This window comes from Rhamphochromis longiceps, linkage group LG12, assembly GCF_057381845.1.
Source record: "Rhamphochromis longiceps isolate RC_006_pf linkage group LG12, R_longiceps_female_GT1.1, whole genome shotgun sequence".
Lineage (NCBI taxonomy): Eukaryota > Metazoa > Chordata > Actinopteri > Cichliformes > Cichlidae > Rhamphochromis > Rhamphochromis longiceps.
In genome coordinates this window covers 36,199,143-36,222,659 of record NC_140568.1, presented here as the reverse complement: position 1 = coordinate 36,222,659, position 23,517 = coordinate 36,199,143, and the positions used below count along the sequence as shown (strand labels likewise).

The following is a 23,517-nucleotide window of genomic DNA, read 5'->3' as shown; positions in this document are numbered from 1 at the left end:
GCACCTAAAGTTGGTTTAGAACCCAGGTAGACTGCAGGTCATAACTTCTTACCTGAAGTTCAGTTCACCTGACACTCGGACCGGCGGCTGCCTCGGGTCTCTCCTCTTGCCTCCCCTTTCTCTCATCCGCCTGCTGGCATCCACCACTTATTAATGTTAACGAATCTGTGGAAGCTTCGCCATAGCCACCACCAAACAACTGAGTTCGTTTTTTACACACCGACCAGCATCTGGCCAATCCACCACTTTCATTATATACCGTTACAAAAAAAAAAAATCATCGGCCACCGACCAAATGCCAGGTATGCCCGATGGCCAGTCCAGCTATGGTCGTGCCATCACTTAACCCTTCGCGTGCCAACTGTGGCACGCGTGCCCAGGGTTGCCGACTCCTAATATAGAGCGTTATTAGATTTATTGCTAATGCAATCATATGGCACACTGACTTCTGAGGAAATTTTAAATGGCACTCGTCATCAGAAAGGTTGCCTACCCGTTATAAGCAGACTTCTATGAATTTCTGTTTTGTCAGTTGATCAGTGTCTTTTATTAGTATGTTCTAAAGGTCCCTCCAAAGAATTTATGGCAGCATTAGAAGTTTAAAAGAGAAAGAGACACGTTTATCTACAAGTTCTTAGCTGAAATTTACTGCCTAAGAAAAAATGAAAGTAAGGAAAGTAGTGGAATAAAACATTTTTATAATAGTATCGTGTTTCCTGTCACCTCTGGGCAAGAGAAGTTAAATCTGATGATTCATTAGTCGTCATTTTAAGGTATATTAAAATATGTAACAATTTGTAATTAATCTGGACACACTTAGCTTAATAACATCAGATTTTTCCTTCACTATGCATTCAGGTGTTGTGTCATGACGAGTCTTGTTAAAAGGTTTATTCCAATTATTTTACACTTCTATAAAGACTCACTGTTGTGTGAGTCTTTCAGAGCAGCAATATTAGCTGTTATTATAGGCAGGATTAATACACCGCTGATCCTAATTTATAAAATCTTTTTGTTGTGTGTCTGAGAAGAAAGCCCAAAATTCAACAGGAAACACTCCCAAACTGGAAGAACACCTGCTGATCAGAGGGATGAGGAGATACAAAGGTTATATCCATAAAACTCACAGGGACCGAACATATAACCCTTATCAAACTACTAATATAATTAGAACACTATGCTGTTAGAAAAAATGCATTATAGTTCAAAAGAAAAACTTTATTTGTCCAACGTTTAATCAAACCAACACACATCTTTACATTTTCAACAACGGTTTTAGTAACAGGAGCATAAAGATGGAAATATGCTACTCTGTTCAATAAACCAAAAAGAAAACAAAACACACACACACACATAAAACATTTTTTCTTACAGTGCTTTTTGTCTTGCCGAGCTTACTCATTTAAATAAACTGTACCAAAACACACACCAGCGCCGCTGGAATCCATGTTTAGCTCCTCAGTATTAAAATTTACCCAAACTGTGGAAAAATATAAACGTACAGAAGTGTAATCTAATCTTTTAACGACAACCAATAAACTGTAAAAATATATTAAGCGCAGCGCACTACATTGTCTGTTTCATTGGTTTTGCAGCATTCACTCGCAGACATGCCCACATTTTTAGGTTTTTTTTCATCAAAAAAACTTAAGTCAGACATTCAGTGCATTTCTTTTGCACTATTTATATCACATCGTATAATCTTTATGCTGCTTCGCACTGAAGCAGAATTCAACATTTACTGTTAAAAAGCAACAACTGTGACTTCATCCAGCCAAAACAGAATTTAAACTTCACAGTTAAACATACACACTTGCACAAAGACATACTCAGCACACACAAACATCTCTGTGGAAAAAAACAAGCTCTTTTCTTCAGAAAAAAGGAGACTATTACAAACAACAAATAGGTTCATTTAATAATTATGTTATATGCTAAGGCTGCTTTTCCCCTTACTGAGGACTGTTATGTTAGTGTGCTCACATGTTGTTTTGCACCATGCCTGTGCACGGTTTGACCGGTTTGATCATTGTGTAACATTCCCTGGCACACTTACACTGTTGAATGAATGGTTAAACATATTGTGTCTGTGCTCACTTTAAGAGTTAGGCCCCAGATCTCACATGTGATTTAGTTGGACTCCTGTATGATTGGTTTCCATGCAAAAAAAAGTCTCCCATTAGCCCATATAAACTGTAAAATCAACTTCATTGTGAAACTTTTTGGAAAGCAGGTGTGCTGGAAACTGAGAGGAAAACACAAACACACATCAGCAGATTGAGGGAGAAGGAGGGAGGGAGGGAGAGAGAGAGGGAGAGATGCTGAAGCAAACTGAAGCAAACCTGGTCACAGAGGGTTAAATGCAGCTGGACTGGAGAGCGAGCTGACTTTTAGGACGTTCTTAGAATGGTTCATTAGTTTTGTTTGGATCTGAAATGCACCTGTTTAACATTTTTTTAGGCTGTAGTTTAAACAAGTGTAATTAAAAAACTCACTAGTGTGGTCAGTCAGTTTCAGGGTATTAAATAATACTTATAATGACCCACAATCTTTCCCAAAGCAAGCTCATTTTTTTGTAAACTTGTGGGACTGGGTAGAGATTTAAAGTGATTTTGACACAAAAAAAATCCAATTTAAGTCAGGACTTACTGCTATTATAGACAAACTTGAGCTGAAAAACAACCGTCATTGTGATCAACTTCATCTATTTTGTGGTTTGAGTTTACACAGATTTGTTTCTGTTTGTAATTATTCACTATTCATTATTTTAACCTTCCTGAAGCTATAAATCCTCATGAGACACTCGTCGGTTGCGCTTGTCCAGCCAAGCCTGCAGAAGAGGAAGATTTTTGTCCATCCAGCGGATGTTATCCTCAATGGTCTCGTAGGCCTGCTGGATGCACCTCATCTCTGAGCCCGTCTCCTCTGTCAGGGAGCCGAAGAAGCTTCGTACCTGAGTCGGTGTGAAGGAGGAAGACTTTGATCGACATTCTAGATGCAGCGTCCTTAATATTTAGATCCAGGCAATATTCTTGTTATCCGAAATACGGACGTGCCTTCTGATCGAAATAATGAACACCCATGTAGACATGCAGCCATACTTACCTCATCTAGCATCTCTCTAGTAGAGTACTGGTTCGTTACCCCAGTTACCAAGTGTGATATAGTGCTGGAGCCGAGGTCAAACCTGTGACATCAAAGCAAACAAACACCAAAGTTCAGATTTTTTTAACCAGTGATAGAATTCCCTGTTTTGTTAGGGAATAACTTCATATCAATATATAAATAAAAAACAAACAACATTTTCTGTATACAAATAAAGTTTATACTATAGGCTATTCTGCCAATTTTAATACTCTTGGCAAAGGCGGTGCTCTCTCCTGGCTAAACAAAAGTATCAATATGTGCAAAACTGACAAGACTGAGGATTTAAGGCTGATGGTGTATTGTGGATGATAAAACATGTGTGTGATGGGCTGACTGACTTCTTGATCATAGTGTGCCAGTTGGCTCTGAGGAAGTCCCAGGCCAGCTGGTAGCCATGGGGGTTCTTGCTGACAGAGACGACTACGTCTGGGAGGTCCTGAGTCTTCATTATCTCACCGATGAGGCTCTGCTCCATCATCCTGCAGACACAAAGGGAACAGTAAAGGGAGAGCAGGGGTAATTATATCCCCTTAGCTTTAGCTAAGAAATACTGATGTGTCCCAGTTCCCATAATCTACACACCACTTGAGCTTGTCCTGCAGTGGGCTAACAGCCATGGCAGTCTTCATGCGGCTCTTGACCGACATTTGCAGCGAATGGCGGTACTTCTCAAAGAGGAAATCCCAGCCCTCTGGTGTTCGAGCTCCAATCACAAACACAGCCATGGTGATATCAACAGGAAGGCTAAAAAAACAAAAACAAGGAGGCTTTCAGTTCAGATGTATATACATAGTAAAATCAGATTTTCTTGTGCTATTGTTGACTATGACTCCAAACCTCATGGTGCCATCAGAGTCCTTCCACTGGTTAAAGAGCTGGGTGGCTTTGGTCACACAGGGAGCATAGTTCCTGACACAGGAAAACAGCAGCAGGTAACTTCTCAACACTCGCTGAGACACGGAGCCGGAGTCATTCCATTCCTGCTGGTCAATCAAATCCTGGAACAAATCTACAATATAGCTCTAAAAAACAAAAAGAGACATTAAATCCTCCTTAGAGAGTATACAGTTACAATCCACATACTGTATGTTTGTTTTCCTGCAAAGAGGAACGTCAGGCACCCCTCGAACGATGTTTGAACCAAAAAAAAAAATTTAACCAGTTTTTCTAAATTGGAGTTTTATTGCATAATCACAATGGACATGGTTGAAAATAACAGGAAAATGCATTTAAGGTACCATAGATTCACTGCTTTTAGTGTATGCAGTAAGACTAGCGAATGACTTCAGGGGTATACTAGCAAAGTGATACCTTTGTATCAGGGTTTTCCTGGTCCTTACCTTACCTTCAATTTTTTAACAGAATATTAATTATTTTAGTCATTTCTGAAATAGAAAATTATCACTACAAATTCATCTTAATAATGTGGAGACATAAATAAAAAGAATTAAGAAGCGAAATAGCTCTTAACAGATATTAAATATGATATTTTGTCACTAATAAATCAAAAGCATGACTTTGTTTTTGCTCACTTTTTCACATTTCTGTATTTATGAGTATAGATTAGACAAGACTAGACAGAAATCAGCTGCTTTCTTTAAGGTTTAGCACAGCACACCATCTGCCTCCATCTCGTGCGTTCCCTAGCATCCTCCTCTGTCACACCAACCCTCTGCATGTCCTGCTTAACTATATCCATGAATCTTCTCTGTGGTCTTCCTCTTTCTTTCTGCAGGGCAGCTTCAGCATCTTCTCTCCAACATATCCACTATACCGTCTCTGCTCGTGTCCAAACCACCTCAGCCTTACCTTTCTATCCTTGTGTCCAAACTGCTTGAGTTAAGAAGTGAAATTTCTAAAACGGTCCATTCTTCATCTCCGCCTCCTGTCTCTTTAATAAGTATCACTGTCTCCCAACATCACTACCATCTTGTAAACCTTCTCTTTTCACATCCATTGTAAAATTCTAACAAACTGAAATTATATATAGTGTGAACCCTGCTTCTTAGACATTTCACATTATAAACTAAATTATATACAAAATGAATCTTTCATTACACTGATTTTGGGACAGTACTTTTGTTTCGTGACTCAGGTACTCAAGATAACTTATCTTGAGTACCTGAGTCCATGACAAATTTCCCAGACTGGACAATAAATTTTATCATAATATTTCATATCATATTGCACTCTGGGGCACTCGGCTTATAAAACATGTGCAAAGTCAAAGCCTTTTTATTCTTTTTCAGTCCAGTGGTTGATATGCGTGGAACACCTGAAGTCAATAATTCAGATGGGTGAATGTATAGTTTTACCTTAAACTACTGTAAAGGCAAAGGTTATTCTTTTTTTCCCTAATTGGGCCTGTGCTTTGTTGAGCTTGGTCGCACTATGTCACTGAGTCACATATGTTGGTATAATGTGCCAAGTAATGTGCCAGCAAACTAACCTTCATCTGGTTCTCCAGCACCTTCATGTCTCTCTTTTCCATCAGTTTGTAAAGCGGCACAAGCTCTCCAAAGCCCTGAGTCACAGCCATGATCTTGGTCTCTCTGGACAGGTAAAGCGACAGCTCCAAAGCCGTGTCGAGCCTCACCTTCTCTATACTGCAAGACAGATGTCAGGTAAACATCCTGCTCCCCTTTTCTCCTTTCTAGCATACTGTGTGCTTGGATCTAAACATAATTTTAGCTGATATATTTCAAAATTCTTGGCTTTAGAACAAAGAGTAGGGAAAAAGCAATGTATGTGGAATGTATAATACTTTGTTTTCCTGCAAAGCTCAATATATCAGACTGCTTCACTTAAACTAGATACCAAAGGATAGACAGCTAATTTTGGTGTTAATATGCAATGTTTAAACAGACCTGACAAGCTGGAAGACATTGTGGATGAGGTTGGCACGGTCATTACCGCTCAGGGCTGTGTGACTGTGTTGCAACAGCTTGATAATAGAGTTCCACCCCTCGCCTGCATAATGAACCATGTAGTAACCACTCATGTCCACGTTGAACTTCACCCAGTCTACCTCTTCTGGCAGGAACAGGACATCTGAACAAGACAGAAGAGTAAAGAGAAGCTTTCAAGTGATGATGACTCGTGAAATTTAAATGAATATTGCCGTTTAAAAGAAAACCAAGGCTCAATGTCATCAAGTACTCACCAGTCTTTGTCTTAAGCAGAAAGCGGTGGACGGTGTTGGAGGCACTGGTCTTGTACGTCAGCGGGATCTGCCACAGGAATCTAGACACACAAAATAATGATTAATTAAAAGGTAATGTCTTTGTTTAATCATGATTAAATCAAGATAAGCAACTGTCAAACTGTTTATTATGACAATAAAAATACTGGAGACCGCCAGGGTGATCCCTCTGCCTCATAGCAGACACCCCTATGGTATCAATTTCAAAATCCTACATTGCCAAGTTATTGCACTCACAAGAGTTTCAGAAAACCTGACCTCTGACCTTTCATTTTTAGGTCAAGTTCAAGTCTTGACCGTGAGTTCAAGGTCAGAGGTCACTGACCTTGAAATCAAGGTCACTGAGAATAGAACTCATCCGAGATTTTTAGTAGATGCAACTATGGTATCAATTTTAAAATCCTACACTACTGTATTCTTCAGTTATCACATTCACAATACTTTGGGAAAATTGGATCTCTGACCTTTGACCTTTAAGTTGAGGTCACTGAGATATTAAGTTGTCCAATATTCTTAGTAGATACACTTATGTTATCAATTGAAAGCTCCAACGTCTCCTCATTCTCGATTTATCACATTCACAAACTTAGTTGTCCACACCGCCCCATCAACCTTTTACAGCTGAGGGGTAAAAACATAAGACTATTATTGGCTGGAGAAATGAAAGTGATGATTTTTCACTGTAAGCTTCAAAGACAGCTACACAGTTACAGGAACTGTTCAGTAAACTACAGTTTAAATATTGCACCCTGCTTCCTGCACGCTCCAGGCTGAAGACAGCTTAATGCTGTAAACTTGCATTGTAACAGAAAACGCTCCTGACAGCATACCCTTCACTCGGGGAGGGGTCGTCTGTCTTCAAGTAACGCTCCTGACTGAGCCTGACTTCCCGACCTCTGACCTCCACCGTGACCAGTGGGAAGCCTTCCTGCAGAGTCCAGGTGTCCATGATGGCCCTGACGTCTAGCTCATCACCAGAGTACCACTTCTGTATATACAGACAAACATAATGTTGTATAAATACAACAACGTCACAGGAGTTTATTGTAATTGCTAAAATATGCTCACAATCAGAGAGCTTTGTTGAACAAGTTTGCTACCAAGCATCAAACGACAACTTACCGAGGCTCCGGACTGAGTTTTGCGTTTAGAGCAGAATTCTGTGTGTTTCAGGCGACCTTCATCCAGATCATGTGAGCTGCAGATCTGAAGCACATTTAACAGAGACGCGTATCACGATGAGCCACATTCAGCATTCACAGTTACATAAGAAGAAAAATGACTGATGAAAAATCAGTCCTCTAAAAGAGAGACCGCTCACACACATCACTCACATTGGTCAGGCTCTCCCACAGGTGGCTGTTCACAGTGTTTTGGTAGCTGTAGCGCTTCAGGTATCGGATGATGCCAATCTCAAAAGCCTCAGGAGTGAGGAAGTCCCGCAACATATTCAGAATGCATGCACCCTGAAAACAAAATACATACATGCTTCTAAAAAAAGGAACAATATGAAACGTAGATAAGTCCTTCAGTGTTTTGATTCAACTGCACAGTGTGGGTTCAGCTTTGGGAATATCTAATTTATGTCAAATATTAACAGATTTTACATGATGATGAAATACTGAGACGATTGTTAGTTTCAATATCCTACACAAGTACAGAAACATGAAACAGAATGTAACAGCCGAGGTTAACCTTGTCATATGACACATCGTCGAACATCTCCTGGATCTGTGTGGGATTTTCCACAGGGGTGGAGACTGGGTGGGAAGAGCTGAGGGAGTCTACTTCCATAGCCTCAAAACATTTTGCCAGGAAGAAATCATCCTGGAAGAATGAGAGGATGGAATCATGTTTATGCACATCTTTGTAGCCTTATCCAGCAAAACATAGGAGTTGTTCAGCTAATGTACACTACTAAAACTATGAGACTGTGACTTTAATGTCCTTCTGGTTTTTAGTAAATCATTTTAACTGATCTGTATGTTCCAATAGGACCTGGGATCAGTCAGTTTTAAATAGAGTTTCAAAGTCTCACCACATGAAGTTCTGGGTACGTGATGTCGAGAGAAACAAACTCCATGAACTTGGCGAAACCTTCATTGAGCCACAAGTCATTCCACCACTCCATCGTCACCAGGTTTCCAAACCACTGGACAGGTAGGAAAACATGCAAGAACAGCATTAAACATGCTCTTTCACCTTTAGTGTTGTTATACTGTACTAACGACTGAAAAGTCAAACAAACCTGTATCTACTGCACATGCTACGCTCAATCATACTGACAATAAATTTAAGCAAATTTTCTTTGTAAAGCTCTGACTTGGAAAACTTGGTACAGACTGATGAACTTTGACACGAATGAGTTTATTTTTATTTATTTTTTAGATTTTAAGCCTTTATTGTGACAGAACATTGAAGAGAAAAGACAAAGCTGGGAGAAAGACCAGGTGAAGACATGCAGTAAATGGCCTCGGCACTGATTCAAACCCAGACCTCTGGATTAGCCTTATAGCACATGGGTTGTCTGCACAGCCTAGCCATCCCCTAATGCTTTACTTTTAACTTAAAACAAACAGAATCAGTGCAGCTACCTGGTGCGCAAGTTCATGGGCGATGACCTTGGTGATGCCCAGCTTGTCTGAAGCTGATGACTTTTCAGGGTCAAAGAGGAGGCCGGTCTCTCTGTAGGTGGTCAGTCCCCAGTTCTCCATCGCACCTGACTGGAAGTCAGGAATAGCTGCCAGGTCTGCAGAGGGAACACAGTCACAAATAATGTGGTACAGTCATGTCACCTCACGGTTCGACTAGGTATGGCTTACGTTCTCCTCTGATACATCTACAGAGCAGTCTACACCTAAATTTACATATTTGTCCTGTCAAAGCGTTGAGATATGAGGTATCATGTGATCCTGAATGTGTGCACAAAGCACAGTTTCCACACAGGCGAGTAAAGGATCAGAAGCAGACAGAGACTTATGACTCATCAAGTCTTTTCTTGCTGTTGTAATATGTTACAAAATAACAACTGCTACACCAGTGTCTGTCTCTTAACATGGAAACACAATGTGATTTCCACTGACCCTGTTTGGGAAGTGGGTAAGGAATGTCAAAATAGTCATCATAGAAGTCCAGCAGCTTGACAGCAGCATCCAGTGCAAAGGCTGTCTGGTCGATCTTCTCAGGGACAGCATAGATTGAAATCTGAAGGGAATCACAGTAAAGAACAAAGAACAAGCAAGTTTTCTCAGTTAGTACAACAGTCATTAGATGACACGTCTGATATGCTTCACACCGTGGAGATGTATACAGTACCTATGCAAAGTATTTTAGTCAAACTGCTGACTAAAAAAAGTCTTTTTAATAAGAAGCATCTGGTGTGCATCTCACCTTGACACCATGCTGGGTCGTCTTGCTCACAGACTTGAAGTCCGACACAATGTAGGCAACCAGGTAAGTGCTCATTTTCACAGTGGTGTCAAAGTGATCCTCAAGCAAACCACCTGGCAACTCCACAGTTTTAACCTGAGAAACACAGGTGTGTTTTAATAATTAAGAAAAGAAAGGAGAGGTCCATAATATTGCAGATGTGCATATATAGTCATATGTATATAAGCATGTTGCTATTTTGTTCTTTTTAATAAATCCATATTTCTGGTAATTACTCATTTATGCTTAAAGTAAACTGGGACTTGTCAGTCTACATTTACCATTGGCATGTTGGATATGGCTATGTGGCGTGGCTCTCGAATAATTCGTATGGTGAAGTTGGCTTTGAAGGCGGGTTCGTCAAAACAGGGGAAGGCTCCACGAGCAAAAGTCGCTTCAAACTGCGTGGACGCCAGGACTCTGAAAATGTAATTAAGCACAAAGTGAAAGTGGATTAAAGCTGGTGTGATTAGGAGCTTTCAGCACTAAATAATCTTTTTTTGGTGAACTTTAAGCTTTTACTTGCACTGATTTTATAGCCAATTCCAAAGTTGCACTACATTTACAATAAACTCTTTGTTCTCTGTTGCAAAAAGGAAGATTTTACTTCAGTATCCGATAACAGCCAATAAAATGGAGGTGAACAAGGATGCCATTCATTTTTTTCTCTGACGTTCTTCAGTTATTTTAGTTATTTGTCAAAAGAGAAATTTAGTATTATTAGTAAAATAAACACAGAGAACATTCAAAATGCCTCGTGGCCTTACCTGACCTCCCCGCTGCTGGTGCGGTAGCTTCCCTTGTAGAAACCATGGAAACTGTCAGACAGGTTGGCAGCAAATGCCAGATGAACTTCATACTTCCTACCTTTGATGAGCACCGAGTCTGACAGCAAGGCTAGCTGATGGAAGCGAGGATACTCCAACACCTTAAGGCGCTTAATGCCTTCAGGTGCCAAGAGGAACACATCGGATATCTGCATTTGCTTGGCATGGAGAATGACAGTGTTGGTGTCTTCATGCACATCAAGCTCAATACGAACAACGCCAGTGAAGTCCAGGGTGGTCAGATTGGGGTGTATGGCCAGGTCATAGTGGAGTGGAGTGACGGTTGTGGGAAGTCTCATGCGGTCCCAGGGGAAGGGCTGACCATTGGTGGCAATAGGGAGGTCTTTGGCCTTGGCTTGATTTGGTAACTGTGCTCCAGATGAGGGAGAAAAGGGAACGAACAGCACCAGCAGGAGAGGAGCCACTAACATGGTGACAACAGAGGCGGGACCTGAAATACAAACACAGAAAACTAAATGCAATATTTCTCCGCTTACTTGTAGTGTCACACAGCAAACACCGAACATCTCAGGATAGCTGGACTGTCAAACAAACTACTGCTTCTCATGGTACTTTATGACACATGACAAAGGACCGGGAAAAGCATTACTTTCGATTTCACACAAATGGATTCGTTGTATAATCATGCATTACAATGCAGTCAAAATGACTCAGATTTTCAGAAGCCATAAAGCATCTTATCTTATATTCTCATTATTTTATAAATTATGTGAGCTATATGTAAAAAATTGCTAACTTACCGCTTCGTCTCCTGCACGCAGCTTCAGCAGAAATCATTGAAAAATGAAAGTGAAACACAGAAAGGGGGGAATTGCATGCTGGGAGAAAACGAAGGAAAGGTTCACTAAGCTGAGGTGTCAGTTTAGGTCATTTCACTTACAGCTGTGGCTGTAACTCTGAGTCTAAGACCTGATAAAGACGCTTAAAATTCAGGGTATCCTGTCATGTCTGCAGCTCATGCTTATATTCCAGCTGTGAGTTATGAAAACATACCGCCTATTTTTTCTTTATCAAACACTTCTGGTGCACATTTTTAAACTACTGACTGTGTTACACCACCATCACAATAAAAGGGGACAAAACGCACGAGCAATTTGTATAGGAAATGGACGGAAACAGGAACTTCCGTGTTTACAGCCCCCGCAGTAAATATATTTAACCACTAGAGGGCAACGTTGCTTCGATTAACGGTTATTTCCGTGCGCTTACTGTCTCAACTCTCTTGTATTTTGGTTTTCAGTTGGTCCTCGTCGAACATTTTGCAAGAATCCGAGATTAAATAACGTGTTAAAGTTTATTTATTTTGAGGAACACTGATCCATCCTCAGTGAGGATCAGTTCTAGACAGAAAATAGTAGTGTACGCTATGGTCACCTACAGGTCTACAGTTATGGACCACATGTACCCTTTGGGTGTCAGTGTATGTCACTGAGTGATAAATCTTTCATTATTGTTAGCATTTTTCTGGTTGAACATGACAAGTAAAGTAAATGAGTCATGAATACTAAAATTAATTGAGCTCAAGCTCATGGAGTGGCTGTAACTAAGGAGGTAGAGCAGGTCATCTACTGATCAGACAGTTTGTTCCCTGGCTGCTCCAGGCTGTATGTTAAATATCCTTTGGCAAGATACTAACCCCAAGTTGCTCTCTGATGCATTCATCTGAGTATAAATGTGTGTGACTGATAGATTTGCAAGTGTTGTGGAAAATTTAACAATAACCTGCAATGGGGAAACCTTTTGAATACAAGCGCGCTGATTCACACAGGTGTGCACACAGATGTTCACTGTCCATAGACATAAACTACACCTTTCTTGGCTGCTACCTCAAAGCACATTGTGCGCTGTCGGTCCTGGGTGCTGCACCACAACATTCAATATTTAGTATTTACTGCTGTTTACACTTAGCTAGATTAATGCGGTGGTGTTGTGTTTATTATGTTGCTCTGTTTATTTGCTTGTTTTCTCTTCTTTTCCTCTCAACAGGTGATCCAGGAGGGTTTTTTTTTCTTTTTTTCTCTCTCTTTCTCTTTTTAAGCACCCTTTCTCACTGTCCCTCTTCCCTTCTGTTTTTCTTTTCCTTCATCTTTCTTCCTCCCTTTCCTATCCCCTAGTCATGTCTGTCCCATCTGTAACAACTGAAAATAAAATAAATAATAACAACAAAGGTCGATCAAATGGACCAATACGGCAAGGCCGCGATGATCCACTTGGTAAAGTAAATTCATTGGGTATTCTTGTTGGTCTTCAGACAACAATTCTGACAGCTAAAGAACCAAATGGGACAGGCAAAAAATAAAACCCCAAAAAACAATAACCTGCAACACACCCAGTGAGCTTGATTTGAAGTGGGTTTAATAAACACATTGCAATGTGGAGAGAGCATCCCAGTGAAACACTAGGACTATCTCTGAATTGTGGCCACTGCCTTTACATCTTATATACAGAGACAGAACAGAACATTCCACAAACTCTTACATGTTGGCCTCTCTCACGGGGGGGTGGGGGTGGGGGGGGGGTGGGGGGGCTATACCTTCTCCCTCACAGAGAGAATTATGACCTTGTTTTCTGCTTAGCCGTCACCTAAACTGTGTTAACATTCCACATGCATGCAAACTAGTGACAGGAGTGCTCTTACTATAGTAAAGTGAGAAAGTGATATTACTATAACTAATGTGATATGATTAAATATGTGATTAATACATGAGAAAAGAAATCTACCTCCACATATGCCACTAAACTCTGACTTATGCACATAACAGACAGCTTAATAAAGAACCCACTGCATCTTTAGGCACTTTGTTACTAGCTTCTTGTTACAAAGTTGCACATTTTGGCATTTCATTTGGCATTTCAGCCAGTGATATTTGGGATATTGAAAAATAAAGGTGGTTGTACAAAAAGACTTTCAAGCTTGTCAGCATAAACTCTGTTTTTGCCTTATAAACTGTTTTTCCAGTTATGTTTACCTGTTTCAATAGATCACTGCACTTATTCACATCTTCCCTGCAAAATATAAAGAAATGAGGAATTGTTCAAGACTTTTACAAAGTAGTGTCGAAAACAGCCTGCATGCAAAGCATGTTTAGTTAATGTGTTGTACGACAACATTAAGGGCTGAAGGATTTCTGCATATCTTTGACACACATTTATTTCTTTCCTTACCTCTGAATTCAAACAGTACATTTTAAAATGAAACAAAGCATGCAAAAGGTTCAAGTTTATTCTAGTTCCATGTGACCAATTTTCTTAATCGGTCCACGTTACTGTGTACTTTTTTTTGTTCTCCACATAAAATTCGAATCTTTCAGGTTCCTTTTTTGGCGCGCTATCATGATGCAGTTAAGTAACAGGAAGTCATGCATGAAAGTCATTAGTCCCAACAAAGATTGTGTTTATTTAGTACTGATACCAAATAACTCACCGTAGTCTCACAAGATCCATCCATTCATTATTTATAGACACAGGCAACAGTCTCTCATCTCTTGTGTATTAGGAATATTTGGACATTCCCATTTTGGTACAACTTCGGCATTAAACCCTACGTGGATTTAATGATTTCAGTGGATTTTCCTTTATTGGTGATATTTTTTGTTTGTCTTGTAATCTTTATATTGTTAATATAGTTTTTAAATTACATTTTAACAACATTCTAACTCTTATATATTTTTTACTTTAAGAATTCTTTAAATATAAATATACATACATAAATTGACTTGAAATTAAGTTAAGAAATTGAGAATTGGGTTGAGAATGACATGTTTATAAAGAAAAGAAGAAAAGGATTTAGGTGTGCAAACATTGAAAATAAATGATTTTCAGTCCCCTCACACATTTACACATGAAGGGATAAAGTCCATCGCATCTGCAAACATTAATGAGTAAACTTTACAATGACCATGTCTTATGGGAGGAGACTGCAGGGGCTGCACTGTCATTACATTCAGGAATTAACAATGCTGTCTTACATAAGACGGGATTCATAAAAAGCTTACAGGTCAAAAAAAAGATCTTTGGGGAAGACTCACTGTCAGGGTTCAGGTCCAAAGAGACTTTTTCACAGGAGGATCTCATCTCAGGGAAGAGTATGATAAAACAGGTGATAATTGGGGTTGTGTGTGGTGCTGCCGTACTGACCGTAGGCATCCTAATTGGTCACTTTGGTATTGCCAAGAGCGGCACCTCTGCACCATCGTGGCTGAAAGATGTGGCCAAGGATGTGGATGAGAGCCTCATTGAGAAGTTCATGTCGGAGGTGGACAACATTCAGATTCAGGAAAATCTCAGGTCAGTTTCCTTATTTTTTAAACAATGTTATAAAATCTCACCAGCACCTCATTTAAAATCCAAAGAGTATAATTTAATACCATTACCATTCATTCAAGTATTTCAAAGGCTAAATTGCCATTGAAGTTTTATCTTTCATCTTCCTTCACAGGAGCCTGACAAAAGTGCCCCATATGGCTACCACAGCTGGAGATGAGGAGACTGTACAGATAATGCTTAAGAGATGGCAAGACCCTGAAACTGGACTAGACAAGGCCTGGAGAGAGGAGTACTGGGTCTACCTGTCCTTCCCTGACAAAAATAACCCTAATACAGTCACTGTAGGTGAGTGAAATGCTTGTGAAAAGCATGATGACAGAGGGAATGGTTACATTATCTTGGTCAAAGTAAACATTACAGTATAAGAAGGAATGGTTTAGTTTGCTTGTGCGGTATGATTAACTACAGTGAAAGCTGCTCCATCAGCATTCATAGGATTATTCCATGGAAGACAAAATCCTTTAAGTACTTTTACATTGTTACGTTTTGGTTATATTGTATATTTTTTTTCCATACATACGTATTTTGTCTTTTAAGAAAGTTCCATTCCATACTCAATCCAACATACCAAGAAAACTGGTATTAAGCGAAAACTATCCACTCTCTGTATTTAACACTCTTTCTAACACTGAGAAGCTCTTCAATCTGCAAGCGCCCTGATGTCTCACAAACAGACCTTTCACCATGACTTGTTAATTTCAGTGAGCCCAACCAATACGGTGCTGCACACAATAAGAGAAAAAGAAAAGCCTTACACTCCGGACCAAAGCGATCCTGAGGTGGTTCAGCCGTACGCAGCATACTCCCCTGCAGGACATGTAAAGGTAAAAAGCTACAGCCTTACGCATCAAGCACTAAATTTAACTTATAAATGCAAATCACTCAAAATAAAACTGAAGACACATCAATTATATTACATTTAAAATATCTGCTTTATTCTCATTAACCAAACAGAGTTGACCAACAGCTTTCATCCTGTTTCTGAAATGGGACAATCTGGCAAAACAGTCCTCAAAGAAACCTCCAGTGTTTTATTGTGTGTTTGTGCACAAACACTGAAATATTCTGTGTCTATGGAACTCCTACACCATTTCTGACCATTAAATTACTGAAAGAATGATAAAATAATAAAATCACATGATAGTCATAATTAGCTTACTTGTTGTAACCTTTGAGGCTGCACGTTGTATGCTTACTGAAATACAGTCAGTATACTTTTAACTGTTGCAGCTACATGACTGAATATTCAAGAAAGATGTTTAAAAACCTCTGCTCTGAACAAGGATTAAGTTGCCGTGCAACAAAAGCTAACAGTGTTGGGTTTAGTTCACATAGAGTGTTTATGTGAAAACCTTAAAAACAAACAGGGAATGAGTATGTGACACAAATATTTCCAGGTGTAAAAGAGATGGGATTTACTTCTGACAAATATTATGGGAAAATTTAACATTGAATGGAAAAATAAATAAATGAATGAATATGCTACAATCACAGATTATTTTAGTGTCACACTTTTCAGTAAATTAGGCAATAGCGCTTGTTTATTGGTGCCATAAACTTCTCAACATCAACTTCAAGGCTAAAATGTCTTTCATAGACTTGCCAAGTACTGATAATTTCACGAGTTATGATGTAGACTGCGTTAGCAAAACGTCAAGAGCCAGTCTGTAAAGATTTGTATCACTGTCAAGCTTTCTCATGGCAGTAAAAAAAAATGATACCCTGATTAGGAAAATAGACTGTTCTAGCCCGACTCACTTTATGAATGCAGAACACACAATAATAATAATAAAAAAAAACTTTCCCCAGAGACAATACAAAATACATGCAGGCAAACGAACTCCAACTGAAGGTGGCAGCAAAATGCAAAGCAAAAGTAAAGTCAGGGGAAACTGAAGCAAAGTTAAGATAATAGTAAAACACTTGAATGCCAAGAGCTACATAAAGGTTCAAACAGGGACATACAGTGATTCTGTGAAGTACACAAACTGATTACTAACAACCAGATTGATACCAGATTGATATTGATGATAACAGTGTTCTGGACTATGAGCCAATGAGGGAAAGGCAGAGAATGACTAAGGGGTAAAAAAGACAAAGACAGGAAGCAAACTAGCAAAGATACAAAATGTAAGTGGCAAATAAAAGAGGAGCATTAACAGACCATTACATAAACATTAAATGTTTTAAAATTTGGTTACAGAAAGATTTAAATCACCTTTTCTTCATATCAGTTCACTTTTTTGAGTTTCTGTTGCTCACAGAGCGTTTCTATTTCTCATGGTTTTAGGGGAAATTGGTTTATGCCAATCAGGGGAAGCCAAGTGACTACAGCGAACTGAACAAGACAGTGGACCTCAGAGGAACTATTGCTATCACCAAATATGGTGGCGCAGGAAGATCGGCTAAAGTGAGTTTCAGAATGCATCATTAAATCACCGATTTGTACATTTTAAGCCCAATTTTGTTTGGTTATAAGCAAAAACCATCAACTAAGCAACAGGGTTAATTCTTATTGCCACTAGTTACATGTTAGTTCAAACTCTTACTTTAACAAGTGGCATAATTGTTTTATCTAATCTACATAAACACTATTCTGTAGTCACAAACTTTTATATTAAGATACGCTGACATCACGTGAGCTAAAAAAAAAAAAAAGAAGATTACCGCCACACACTTCTAGTAAATTCTAACTTTATTAATATAGCACTTTTGCAGCTCAAATTCCTCTAGAGTGGACAGGTTTGATGACAACTGAAATGTAAATTATAAAAGAATAAAAGTGTAAACCAACAAATTACTGTTTACAAAATGCATTATGTGTCTCATCCAGGCCATCAATGCAGCACCATATGGCGTCGTTGGAGTGCTTGTCTATACAGATCCTTTGGACATGAACGATGGTCTCATGTCAGACGCCAATGAGACGTATCCTCACTCCTGGTACATGCCACCCAGTGGCGTGGAAAGAGGTTCCTACAACATTGACTTTGGAGACTTGCTGACACCTCACTTGGCTGCCAAAGGTTAACCATTGCACTTCTCCACACGCCAAAAAGATACACGCTATATAGCTTCAAACACATACACTATGGAAATTTAAATCATGTTTAATTCCTTTTTTATTATTTCAATTCTTAAATGTAATCATTTATTTTACAGAGGAAACATACAGAATCAATGCCACAGACATTACAGGCATTCCTCCTATTCCAACTCAACCAATTGGATTTGAGGACGCCTATCGATTGATCTGGTTTGTGACAAGATAGATCTGCATGTTTAAGTGATACAGCCTAACAAAGGTGATGATTACTTTAATAATATATTTTTTCCATTGGTCATTTCAGTGAGTTGGGAGGAGAACCAGCTCCAGATGCATGGCAAGGAGGATTCAACTGTACCTACAATTTTGGTGGTCCAGGGTTCAAACCTACATCCAGTTTCACCAACAGGTAACCAACAGTATAAGTAAAAAGTTTTAAAAAGTAAAAAACCTTACAGACCTTTCCAACTTAACTATTTTTGAATAATTCAATTAGATAATTTAGAATCAGTGTAGTAAACATTTAATTGCCAGCCAACTTGATCATTTTTATTCACTATACAATTTCATGTCAGATGATTTACACTTGAATAACCAATTCCATTTATACAAATACATGTTTTTGGAGCAGCAGTTAAAGCCTCTTTGTCCCTTTTCTGTGTTGCCTTTCATGTCAGTGATGTAAAACTGGACATCTACAACTATGAAGAGGTGAAACCCTCCTCTAATGTAATGGGTTTTATCAGAGGAAGTGTGGAGCCAGGTGAGACCAAGGTTGGATCGGCAATTTAAGATCAGCTGTTTTGATGTTGTGATTATTTTGTGTAAGTGCTGTGTTTATATCCACAGACAGGTATGTGATATACGGCAACCACAGGGACAGTTGGGTTCATGGTGCGATAGATCCAAGCAGCGGCACATCAGTCATGCTGGAAATTACCAGGGTGCTGGGCAAGATGGTCAAACAGGGTGAGGAGGAGCTGGAATGAATGACTGTTTGTATAGAGTTCTCGATAAAGGCTGACCTCTGTGGCTCTCTATTGTAGGCACCTGGAGGCCTCGCAGGTCCATTATTTTTGGAAGCTGGGGAGCTGAGGAGTTTGGCCTTATTGGGTCTGCAGAATACACAGAGGTGATTTGCAATTTATCCACAAGACTACCCACAACTCCAAGCAATGTGTAAAATGGCCATCTGTGTTAAAGATATAAAGTGCACATTCTTCTACACTTGACCTCGTTCTTGTTTCTGCTCCAGCAATACTTTGCAGCACTCAGTGAACGAAGTGTTGCTTACATAAACGTGGACATTGCAGTATTTGGTAAGAAGCTCCACACTGCACCTGTACATCAGAAGTAAATTTAAATGTATTCCAATCAGCCAGTACGACACAAACAGCTAACAGAAAAAAAAATGCTCCTGGAGTTTTTGAAGAAATGTTAAAAATATAAACCTAAATCTGATTCTTTTGCACATAGTCTGCATGAAATGAAACGCTGTGTTAACACACCTAAGATGAATTTATAGGTTTAATAGTGATGCTCTTGCAAAACAATTGTTGTCTTGCATTATTCAGCTAATGCTACTCTCGGAGCTTCAGGCATGCCATCAATGCAGAATGTCATCTTTAAAGCTGCAAAACAGGTGAGCCCTTTGACAAACTACTATCTAGACAAAACCAAGACTTTTACTGCTCAGAAGTGTGGTTTTTAGCTAATCTGGATCAATTAAGAATCAATGAGCTTATGTGATAGTGAGGCGCCAATACCGTTATTCACAAGAATCGTTACCGTTTCCTCATTTTGGTTAGATTTTAGTGAAACTTGAACCCAATAAGCATCTGATAGGTCTTCGTACTTGTAGGTATTGGTCCTATTTACAGGCACTTATCCATTTTTACAAAAATCTCTACCCGTCCTAGACTATTCTAGAGTATCTTTCCGACTTTACATTGCAATAGTCTGTCAATCAAGATGGATTATTTATCATATGAATTACTGCAACACTGACCTTTGTTTTCTAGGTTAAAGCACCTGGCCACGAAAAATCTGTGTATGACAACTGGTTACAGTACACAAACAAAACCAGCCCCACCCATGGATTAATTCCCAGGTAATAAACTGCAGCCATATCTTGTTAATCTTGCATTGAATCTTGGAAGAACAGTTGTCTGGGATTCTATTCAAAATCACTTTTCTCTATTTGAAAGTTTAAAAAAAAACCCAACAACAACTAGATATTATATTGACATCATAGATTTTATTCCGCATGTTTCAGATATAAACATATTAGTTTTTTAATAAATTACCAGTGGCCACAGTAGTGTTAGCTGGTTCATTGTTAGAATGTAAAAGACTTGTAAAACACAATCTGAGCTTAAAATGCTCCTCAAACAAAAAAGCCTAATCAGAAGCAATTAAGATATGCAATTTGCATATGTTGTGTATTCACAATAATGTATGAGACACAGAATTAGATTTTTTGTTTAGTTTTATTGGTTCTATGTCTTCATAATCATTTAAATGATCTAACAGACAGTTGGTTTGGTTGGCCAAGTCCTACTTTCTTTGTGATATGTACTTTCACAGAATTTTGCAGTGTTCTTTATTCATATTTAATTCTATCCTATGTCTCCCTGCTGAAATACCTCAGAATGTGATGTTGTCTGTCTTCTTTCAACAGGATGGGATATCTGACAGGAGCAGGAAGTGATTATGCTCCCTTCAGCCATTATCTAGGAATCACCTCCATGGACATGTCATACACATATGACAAGGTACTAAAGATGTACGATTGCACGATTTGACACATAGACAGAATAATACTGCACAGTTTTGCTTTTAGAGCCTTTTTGTGCAGTCGCAGTAAATGTGCTTTAACTAGCGTGTACTGATTGTGTATTAAAAATAAGAATGATAGATACAGTTAAATGCTCTGGTCATTGAAGCCAGTTGTTCATTGTACATTTTAAACCAAAATAAGCTGCAAAAAGTGTTTTATTTTGGCATTCACATATATTAGGAGAAGGCAGGTGTTAACTGAGCTCATTAAGATAATATTGTAACTATTATTGTATATATATTTGTCTTCACACAGACTAAAACAAATGCTCGGATTTATCCTGCATATCACACAGCATATGACACTTTTGACTATGCTTCAAAGTACATTGATCCTGGTGAGAATTTTTTTTCCCCCCTAGTAGTCTACTTCTTGCACAGTAAGTAGAATAAATGAATCCTTGTCTAACCCCTTTCCTGTCATAGTGCTATGACAGGAAAATATTTTGCCAGCAATGGAAGAAAAAGAAAAAGCGTTGCATTTCTCAAGAAAATATTTTCTGAGTTGTGGTTTTTCTGTTTTCAGATTTGATCACTGAAAATAAATAATTAGCTGAAAAGAATCAAATTATTCCTTTATAACATTAGCTCATACCTTCTCTTGTAGGCTTTGTTGGTCATCAAGCTGTAGCCAGGACTGCAGGAAATGTCCTGATCCGACTGGCTGATAGCTTGATCCTGCCATTAAACTGCGCTGACTATGCTGAAAGTCTGGAGGAATACCTCAGCACTGCTTTGAACCTATATGAGCAGAAACTTAAAACTATGAACATTTCAATGGGTAAGTACAGGAGATCTTTTGAGAGATGTGGGGGGAGGGGATCTTTTTGGAGCTAGGTAACACATCTTATACTTTAATGATACCCTCTGAAAGTGTCTTGTGCATCTATGTTTTGTCTTGTATATCTATGTTCTACCCCAATAATCAAGTGTAATTAGAGAGAATAAAAGAATACAATCATCACTGGGTGACAGCAATCATCTGTATCTCGTTTCAGAACCCCTTAAACATGCAGTGACCAGCTTTCGTGCTGCAGTTTCTAATTTGGAGAAGGTGATTCAAAGTCCAGACCTGGCAAATGAAACGTAGGTGCACACATTACATACAGTATGTGCACAGTCATATCCACATCCATTCAAACAGAAATGAATACCAGCCCCCTTTGCTTTACCATGTCTTTTTCCTCAGGCCGCTTAAGGTTAGATGGATCAATGACCAACTCATGCTTCTGGATCGAGCTTTCTTGGACCCTCTGGCTTTCCCAGATAAATATGGATTTAGGTAAGAATGTGGCCCAGTGGATTGCGCAGAGATTTCTGTGGCTTTGGAAAATAATAAAATTATAGTGCCTAGTGGAGTCTTCTGTGTCATGCAGGACACAGTACACAATGAGAGAAGAAGGATTGTGGGGGTTAGTGAAGTCCCACTGTTAATATAACATGTTAATCAAGACATGATTACAATGGTTATGCCTACTATCTTAAATAGGACCAGGATAAGGCCTCAGGCCTTAAGTAACTTTTTAACCCCCACAAACAGCAAAAGTCTATGGAGCCACTGGAGCTGGCATAGTTGTTAATACCTATAGTGAAAGAAGTAACAGTGATACACAAACATGGAATGCAGTAGTACGGCATTTCTGGGGCAAGGAGCCATTGGGAGAAGCTAGTGAACAATATGCAGAAGGTAAACACATGGAATTAAGACAATGTGTTTTAACAGTACTAGTGATTTGAATATGGCAGTGCCAGTAGGTTAAATCTTGGCCGGCTGCTGTTACGCTCTGTTGATTGTTACATTTAGTAGTCTTTTGACAAGAGATACCAAGTGTAGTGAATTGTTTGTTTCATTGTAACTCAGAAACACATTTGATAACACTGTTGAGCTAATCTTTATTTTGTTGTGTGTTACACAGGCATGTTATCTGGGCCTCAAGCAGTGCTGGCAAACAAACCTTCCCAGGTCTAGCTGATGCCTATGCTAATGCTGAGTCATCAGGGCAGGCCAGCGACTGGGACAAAGTTCACTACCACCTGTCAGTATTAAGCCAAGCCATACTGGGTGCCGCCAGCACACTGACTGATGACATGCAGACTCAAACTTGGAGGAAGTAACTGCACTAACTCAGGAATTTAATCAAAATGCCAATGGCTTTAAGCAAGATTAAGTATACCAGCTGTTGTTAATAGAGGTTGGTTTTGTTTTTGATTACTTTATGCAGTCTTTCAGAAATGAATGAATAAAAATGGAGGAAAGAAAACTTGAAAGGCAAATGTGTTTGGGGCACTAGTCACCATGAGGCAGGAACATCTTATCAAAGGAGATTAGACCACAGTTTTAATTTTTCTCTTTTGGTTACAAATGCAAAGATGGTTTTGGTTTCTTTGGTAGAAAACTAGGTTTTGTATCCTATAAATGTATGATATAAATATTGTCTTTATTTTTCAAAAGAAAGCTTTGAGTCTTGAGCATATGGTGCCACTTTCCTCCCACACATTTGTCAGTAATATTTTCACAACAGTAACAGCTGAACATATGTAATGAGAATGTGCCAAGACTTTATTATTTGTTAAGCGCCCCACAAAGTTGTACCCCTGAACTTCTCAACTGTCTCATAATTAGGAAAAACAAACATACAGAATGCTGTATTGTAAACTGGATTTAAGGCCCATAAAGGAAT

At 39.0% G+C, this 23,517-nt stretch overlaps 2 protein-coding genes across 2 annotated transcripts; one reads left to right on the top strand and one right to left on the bottom strand.

Moving 5' to 3' along the window:
* Nucleotides 1-1,203: 1,203 nt before the first annotated feature.
* erap1b (endoplasmic reticulum aminopeptidase 1b) lies at nucleotides 1,204-11,729 on the bottom strand. Its single transcript, XM_085426125.1, has 19 exons — nucleotides 11,367-11,729; nucleotides 10,546-11,056; nucleotides 10,060-10,198; nucleotides 9,740-9,874; nucleotides 9,433-9,553; nucleotides 8,944-9,098; nucleotides 8,388-8,501; nucleotides 8,045-8,176; nucleotides 7,684-7,815; nucleotides 7,472-7,555; nucleotides 7,180-7,337; nucleotides 6,311-6,390; nucleotides 6,015-6,198; nucleotides 5,597-5,753; nucleotides 3,985-4,169; nucleotides 3,730-3,891; nucleotides 3,486-3,626; nucleotides 3,106-3,187; nucleotides 1,204-2,953 (listed from the first exon to the last, which is right to left on the bottom strand). The coding sequence occupies exons 1-19, from the start codon at nucleotides 11,401-11,403 to the stop codon at nucleotides 2,783-2,785; spliced, it is 2,880 nt and encodes a 959-aa protein (XP_085282251.1). The 5' UTR covers nucleotides 11,404-11,729; the 3' UTR covers nucleotides 1,204-2,782.
* Nucleotides 11,730-14,503: 2,774 nt separating this feature from the next.
* Nucleotides 14,504-23,284, top strand: naaladl1 (N-acetylated alpha-linked acidic dipeptidase like 1). Its single transcript, XM_085427042.1, has 19 exons — nucleotides 14,504-14,913; nucleotides 15,065-15,237; nucleotides 15,655-15,776; nucleotides 17,243-17,362; nucleotides 17,786-17,978; nucleotides 18,115-18,208; nucleotides 18,303-18,407; nucleotides 18,676-18,761; nucleotides 18,848-18,967; nucleotides 19,045-19,130; nucleotides 19,254-19,317; nucleotides 19,573-19,640; nucleotides 20,020-20,108; nucleotides 20,679-20,772; nucleotides 21,093-21,174; nucleotides 21,444-21,617; nucleotides 21,835-21,922; nucleotides 22,026-22,118; nucleotides 22,753-23,284. Exons 1-19 carry the CDS (start codon nucleotides 14,504-14,506, stop codon nucleotides 22,949-22,951), a joined length of 2,460 nt encoding a protein of 819 aa, XP_085283168.1. The 3' UTR covers nucleotides 22,952-23,284.
* The last annotated feature ends 233 nt before the right edge of the window (nucleotides 23,285-23,517 follow it).